General features: G+C 52.1%; 1 protein-coding gene across 1 annotated transcript; it reads left to right on the plus strand.

Moving 5' to 3' along the window:
* The first annotated feature begins 272 nt into the window (after nucleotides 1-272).
* Nucleotides 273-1,411, plus strand: LOC127329770 (uncharacterized). Its single transcript, XM_051356221.2, has 2 exons — nucleotides 273-493; nucleotides 606-1,411. Exons 1-2 carry the CDS (start codon nucleotides 281-283, stop codon nucleotides 1,296-1,298), a joined length of 906 nt encoding a protein of 301 aa, XP_051212181.2. The 5' UTR covers nucleotides 273-280; the 3' UTR covers nucleotides 1,299-1,411.
* The last annotated feature ends 6,244 nt before the right edge of the window (nucleotides 1,412-7,655 follow it).

Genomic DNA, 7,655 nt, shown 5'->3' on the forward strand with positions numbered 1-7,655 from the left:
GGAGAAGGACGACGAAGACGAAGAAGAGGATGAGGAGGTAGAAGAAGAAGAAGAAGAAGACGAGGAGTTGGCTCCTGAATCATCCATGGAGGAAGAGAAGGACTTGTTCGATCGCCACCGTCAGGACTGGGAATTCACATTTAGCCACCCCGGCCTTACCTTCGATGTTTTCAGTGAGTAGTAAGCTACTAAGCTGTTGGTTTTCGCTTGCTTTTTTCCTTCCTTCTCCTGACACCTGCACTCAATTCGGTTTGTTGATATTGCAGCGTCACTGAGTTCAATGGTATTCACGCACTGCACGCCGAGTTGCCTCCCACATGAGGCCGTTCTCGCCGATTCCCTGCAGATATGCTCCATCAAAGTCGCCAAGATAAAACACCTCGAGTGGCCGCTCCATGTTTATGGCCTGATCGCCGCTCGGGACTACGTGGATCACAAATGCAACATCCTTTTCTACCGTCCAAGGAGCCGGAGCCAAACCCTCACTAAAAATGTACCCCCTTCTTTTTATCTACTCATACTGCATAGTGTCGCTGTCCTAGCTGTTGCCTCTTGCTTTTTGATCGATTAGCTAACAACTGACAGCCCCATGATGCTTGTCGCAGGATCCGTATTTGCACTTGACTGGCCCACGCCGCGCGCTCTTGGCCATAGATAATGTCCACATAGAAATCCAACTCAGAGTAAAGGGACATTCTAAGCTCGAAGATAGGCCACTGATCACCCAAGCCTTCCGCTACTACAATGGCTCCAACCGCGACTGGTTCTACTCCTACCTCTTCAACTACCTCTGCAAAATCCAGCTCTGCTTCGAGCAGCTCAAGCGATCGTGTCAGGCCACCGTCTTGGCGGTCCGTGTCACGCGAGGGTCGCCTTTCAAATACGGAGGACAGGTTGTCTGCTGCGCCTCGCCTTACGAGGACAATGACCCCAACAAGGAGATCGTGTTGTTCGATTCAAAGTATGGAGTTATGGATTCCGATGGAACGATGAGTATGGATCCAGATGGTTACCTCGATCTGTCGAGGCGTGTCGTTTCCGTACAAGGAAGGCTCAAGATCTTCATACATACCTACTCTCGCTCCGGGGCGATACGTGCTAGTGGCCGTATCTCGTTCAGAGCCAAGGATTGCCAAACAAGTCAGGCTAAATGTTTCCTTCACAAGCGTAGCAAGGCCTCTAGAGGGAATAGTGCCGCCTCTGAAGGCAAAGACCAAGTGAAGATTAATGTTGCTTGGTCTCGCTTTGCTAGAAAAATATCCGCTATTGAGCTAGACTGCTTCGGTGATCTTTTTTGATGCTCGAGCTCGTGAATGTTATGGACCCTTTGGCAGGCATCCATTCCTATAGTACTGAGTAGTACTATACATTAAGCTAGCTGTTATCTTTGTTAAGTGGACCAGTATTTTATCATTTGGACTTCCCTTCGTTATCTGAGTGAACCACAATGATGTATGTTTACTACTCCTTGTGTATAACTATACTGTTTTAATCAGCCTTGTGTATACCATTTTCTCTTTGGTTTATGCCAATGCTGTCTTCCCCCCTTTGAGCTTTGTGTTGCTCGACGTGCGATGATAGAGTTCATATGTCAGCATGTCCTCAGCTGTATATAAACTCAATTGTTCTTCCCATCTCAGTACACTTTGCTTTACAGCGTCTGTTGCAGTGCCTGCGAAGTAGGAAGGAAAATTTTCTGCACGCTGATAATACAATTTGATAAAATATTGATTGTGTGTAATTAACTAATTACCGCTTAAGCAATTCTCTGATTCTCCGAAAGGTTGAACACGCACGCGCAGCCGCCGCCTCAACCCTAGCCGTCTCCAGTTCATCCTCCTCCATAGATCGTTCCCCCTCCTCTGGTCGGCTTCGCCGGCATCGGGAGGAGTGGGGAACCCGATCTATGCGTGGAGTTTCCAATAAAAGTATTGTTTTCATTAGATTATGTTAGGATTTTTGGTAGCCATCTTCTTGTTGGTTTCCCCTCAATGGAGATGGCATCGTCTACAATAAGTGATCTTCGGTCTTTCGTTCGGCGACGAGATCTTCTTCCCGGCGTTAATTGTGGTGTTGAACGATTACAATTCTCTAGGTATGGGCCTTCAAATATTGCTTCGCTAGATCGATTTTGGATCTTTTGTCGTTGTTGCCGTGATGAGGATTATCCTCGCAATTTTTGTCCCAGCTGCTACGTTCTCGACAATGGTGATTCGTACTCTCGACTCTCCATCGATGACGACAAATCTAGTCGGTTGTTATTCCCTGACATACTGGTGTTGGTACTCTTGCCGATGTTGAATAACTGCTTTAATGGTTGCGTGCGTGCACACAGCCTTGACATTGCGGCTCAAAAATTTATGGGAGAACTTTCGTTGGTATTTACAGATCTATGGTTCGTTATCTATCTTTGACTGCCTTCAGAAGAGTATAAGCTGGAAGAAGAAAGAATTTGAACACCTTGAAGATTTGTTTCTATCTTTTAGACTTTATTTTGTAATTGTTGGAGTCAGTTCATGTATCTCTACCATGTACTATTTATTACTATAAATAAATATATATGGTAATGATTTTTTAAAAAAACTAATTACCGCTTAACGCTGTCATGCAATCCTTGACAGCAGTTATTTGGAAACAATGTTATTAAGCCCAGGCCAAAAGAAAAACCATACACTTCCACTCTATTTCCTCGAAATAGGCTTTCGTCCCGCTATATTAATATAGCAACGAACTGATACAAGGTAGAGACCACCGCTGAGGCAAACAACACACCAAAGCCCAAAAGAAAACAAAAGAAGAAGAAAAAAGAAAGAAAGGATGATAAAGTCAGATCGACGAAAACGCTGATGATCCGCAACCGCTGCGCCCTCCGGAAGATTCCCACCACGAGCTTAGCCCTCCGAAGCGCCGCATACCAAGGCAGCACCTTCAATAAGGGATGCAACGATGACGACACTGCTGCCCGGACAAGCCTAGGGTTTCCCCAGTATGCGGAAGGGAAGTGGGAAGGGGAACCCCGACGCCCCTCAAGAAGGAATGGTGGCGCCCGCGAGCGTCACCGCGTCGGTGTCGGCCATCGACAAGGATTTCTCCCGTCCCCCACAGTCCCACAGACCCGAACACTCCGTCATGCTCTGCCAACCTCGCTGCCCACCAACTCACGCCACCATGGTCACACAACCACCAACGTCGTCTCACCGTGACCCACTGACGAAGACCGACGAAACCGATAGGAATCACCCCGAGCCGAGGAGAACCTGGACAGCAGCCACGCGGGAGGGCACAACCTCCACCGCCAGCTGCGGTGACAGACCGAACGCAGCTACATGAGCAAACCAGGCCCCTCTGGCCCGGCCGAGCCCATCGGGCTCGTGAAGCTCCTGTGGCCGCGCTGCAGTCCACATGCCGCCATCCTAGCCACCCTCAGCAGGAGAAGCTCCACCAGCCGCCAGGAGCAGACCTCGGGATGCCAGACCTAGCCCGCCCAAGCCCAGATGGCCCCCAGACATGCCCAAATCTGGGTTAGGGCCGCGCCGCCGCTGGCCTCCCTGCCGCCCCGCCGCCAAGAGGATGTGCTGCCGCCACCAAGCCACCCGGAGTTGCGCCACCTGTCGTTGCCTAATCGACGGTACCTCGGAGGAGGGATCCTCACGAGGGGGAGAAGAAGTAGGGGCCATAGGGCGGAGTGCACACGGGACGGTGGTACGCGAGTTACCCAGCTTCGGAACACCTGCACGATGACAGGGCCTACTGCTGCTTGTCTGGAATTATCTGGGCGCTTTCGCGTTGTTACAATGAGTTGTCGTTGTGCCTCTAGGGCTCCCGGGATCCGGCTTATAAAGGCGCACGGATCTAGGGTTTACATGGAGAGTCCTAGCCGGATTGCAGATAGCCTAGCTACGATACAATATCTTGCCGTGCACGTCACGGATCCGCCTTCCATACACGTCGTACTGGATCCGGGTTCCTCATGGGCCTCCCTGGATCCGGGTCACTCCTAGGTCGGTACGGATCCGGCCATCGATCCCGGGCTGGACTTCTTCCTGCATGATCAACAAAGCAATCGGGCCGCCCGATGGGCCACATGCCTCATCACCGTACGTGGGCCACCCGGGCTTGCCGGATCTAGGCACCGTCGATGGTACACCCATGAAGTATACCCACAACAAGAGCCCCCGTGAGTTCTCCGAGTTTCCCCTGCAGTCTCCGTCTTGCTGGTCCATCATGATCTCCGGCAAACGTTGGTAACGCGGAGAAACTTGAAGAGCTCCAACTTTGCATTTTCTTCTTTTTCCAACTTATAGCCGGAAAATGCTCCCATCCCGAGGGACTTCATCCATCGACGTTCCAAAGAACATTTCCGGGTTACTCCCTGCTTGAACGAAAGCCAATCTTATCTTCACAGAATCACCCGGAATCTTAAAAGACTCTAACGGTTTCGGAAATCCTTCATCTTCAGATCATGCTTAACAACGGAAGTTCCGTATTTCCCGCGCACAACTTCCTCATTTCCCGCGCTAAAGTTTCGCAGATGCAAATCTTCAACCGGAATTTTCGGGAGTGCATGGTTAAGTTACCTCCACGTCGTTTTACCGCATTTGACCTAAACACGTGTCATCCATCCAACGGCGCGACCGTTCAGTTTCCACCGTTGGATCCGGATCCCGAATCTCCGAGCGCGGCCTATAAATACCCCGCGGCCCGGTAAAAATTCATTCTTTCACCCCCTCTCACCACATCGTCTTCCTCCTCGCGCCGCGCCGCCCGCCAGATCTTGATTCCGGCGAACTTCGCCCCGGTGAACTTCGAGTGCCGCCGAACCAAGGCTTCCCTCGCTCCAAGATTCTCACGTTTGAACGGGAAACTTGCTCCGCCGCCGATTCGTGGTCACGCGGGCCGATTTCCTTCAAGTTCGGCGACCTCATCTTCCGCCGGAGCTCCGTCGCACCACCGCGCCATTAGCGGTAAGTACGCCGGACTTGTAGAAGACAACCTAGTGTAGAAGATAGGCTTAGTGATCCGGGTACTCAGACACTTTGTATGGGTGCAGCCGGAAGCATGCCACTCGAATCGTCACTTTGCACTGGTAGCTCTTCGAGTAGCCCGGATCCCAACCAAATAGAACCCATATGCCCGGATCCTATATCATTCCTGCCACCGTATGTTTCCGACATCGGACTAGCTCAACCTTTTTCCGCATCTTCCAAAGACCGCTCCAAGCCGGATCCCTACCCTCCAAGAGCGCCAAGAAGAACTCGAGGGACAAGCTCGGATGGCACCAAAGGTGCAGGAGGCGGAAAACAAGAGGGCGTCCAAGGCCCGGATCCGTGAAGGAGAACGAGGTCAATGGTGGCCTTGCGCAACCAGCGTGGTGGAGCTTTGAGAGCTCCGTAACGAGGGAATGATCTCCACACACTGGAGTTTCGTTCGTGACTCCGACGCCCCCAAGCCAGAAGCCGGAGAAGTTGTCATGACCAAGGCTTGGGTGGAACGCGGTCTTTCACTCCCTTGTTCGGAATTTTTCCTCTCCATCCTCAACACCTACGGGCTCCAGCCCCACAACATTTGCCCCAATTCATACCTTCTCTTGTCCAACTTCGTGACTCTCTGCGAAGGACATCTTGGGATCCGGCCAGATGTCAAGTTGTGGCAATTCTTTTTCCGAGTGAAGAAAGAAACTAAGGACAAAGCAATGGTGAACTGCGGAAGCATGACGTTTATGCTCCGCCCTAATCGTATGTATCCTCCCCATGATTCACACGAGTCCGTCCGGTACTGGAACGCCGGATGGTTCTACGAGAAGAATGCTCCTGCTCCGGATGTCCACGAAGGCCTTCCCCGGTTCGTCAACGAACCTCCGGAAGAACTTGCAAGCTGGAGCTTCGTCCCTCCACTCGCCCGACTCCAACCTTGGAGAAAGCTGCGCGGAGAATCTCCCGGCTAGTCCATGACGGACTTACCGGAGCCCGGCTTACACTTAGCTGGTTTACCCGGAGAATCCAGCCCCTTCGCTACAACGCGCGGTTGATGTGCGCTTACACCGGGGCGGATGATCTTCTCCGGGTTACCCGCCATGATCTTCCGGCTGACTCTCTCGAAAAGAAGATTCAAGACGCTGGTGAAGATTCCGAGGGCCAACAGGTCCCGGAACTGTTCAAGGATATCTACACGAACGATCAGTGTCCTCCGGTAAGCTTCGTTCTTTCCGTTGCTTCAAACTTCACAAGGATAACTCTAACTTCTGTTCATTTTCCTTCCAGCTCAATACTTTGGCGGAGGACAACTTCCGCACCATCATTCGCGTCCCCGTTACCAGCGACACGGCGGAGGAGGCTCCGGAAGACGACGAGGAGGAAGAGGACCAGGCACCCCGCAAGGCGGCTCCTCGACCTACAAAGCGTCCCCGCGCCAAGGCTCCCGGCTCGAAGCCGGAGCTAGCGGCGAGGCCTCCGCCAAGAAGCCAAAGACGACGAAACCACCTCCGCTTGACTCAAGGAAGGCGGAGCGTGCGCGTCTACGGATGCTCTCGACGGCTGGCCAGGGCACACGCCCATCATTCCCGGTGCCCCGTGAGTTTCCGAGCATGATGCGATTTTTACTTAGCGAAATTATTTCTTGTCTAAACCCTTTCACTTGTTTGCAGGAATCCGAAAACCGCTGCCACGCGGACCACCAGCCAGGAGCCCATCACGAAGTACATGAAGAAATCTCCGGCTGTTGGTCCCTCTACTCCGATTCCACCCGGCGCTTCCCACCCAACTCCTCAACCGTCGCCTCCTCGGGTGACCCATCTCCCCGCCGCCGCAAACACTCCACCGGAGATAATTCCGGTTAGCAGCGGGCACTGGAGGAAGAAGATCCCAAGGCCAAAAGCCCTGCCCAAGAAGAGGCGGAAACACAAGGCCAAGGAGATGCGGGAAGTCACTTCCGAGAAGGCCGGAGAGGGCGCCGGCGACATAGTCGTTTTTCCGAAGAACTTCGGAGATCCGGCGGACACCACTTCCACCCCCAAGGCGTATGCCACCAAGTTTTTTAACAAGCTGACTGAGGCGGAGAAGTGGGAACTTGAACAAGACCTGCTCAACGCCATGCTGAACAACGCCCGGGGAAGCCGGATTCCAGGACATCGGAGATCCAGGACTTCAAGAAAAACATTGGCGATTCTGCGATCAACTTATACGCAAGCAAAAGGTACTCCCCAAGAGCCCCCAAGCATGTAGGCGGAAACTCAAAAAGTAGTTAGCGCTTAAATGCTTAGATAAAAATTACTTCCGGTAATGTTTTTTAGAATGGACCTTTAGCCCCCAAGCATTATGGCGGAAAAGTTCCGGCAATGATGCTTTAAAAGAAACCAGTGCTACGAGGCGGAATTTTTACTCCTGCCTTTGTTTAAATTTTACAGAACAGCAGGCGCCGCACTACGAGCTGCACAAGAACATTGCCCTGCAGCGCCGCGTTACTCGAGTCGCGGAAAATATCCGGACCACTGAAGGATGAGAATGCAGAACTGGCTAAACAAGCGCGTACGCCCAAGGTTGGTTTCCGCCTTCTTCGTTATTAACCAAATTCCGACTTCAAGTTTGTCGTTAACGTATATTATTATAGGCGCATCCTCCTCCCTTGCAACAGCTTCGATCGAACTTGAGAACCTACGC

The sequence above is a fragment of the Lolium perenne genome, chromosome 2, assembly GCF_019359855.2.
Source record: "Lolium perenne isolate Kyuss_39 chromosome 2, Kyuss_2.0, whole genome shotgun sequence".
Taxonomy (NCBI): Eukaryota; Viridiplantae; Streptophyta; class Magnoliopsida; order Poales; family Poaceae; genus Lolium; species Lolium perenne.

What these genes read in the sequence shown, in the direction of transcription:
- LOC127329770 (XM_051356221.2), top strand. Translation starts at nt 281, where the DNA reads ATGGTATTCACGCACTGCACGCCGAGTTGCCTCCCACATGAGGCCGTT. An exon ending in GCCAAACCCTCACTAAAAAT is followed by an intron (nt 494 to 605) that starts GTACCCCCTTCT and finishes TGCTTGTCGCAG; the next exon opens with GATCCGTATTTGCACTTGAC.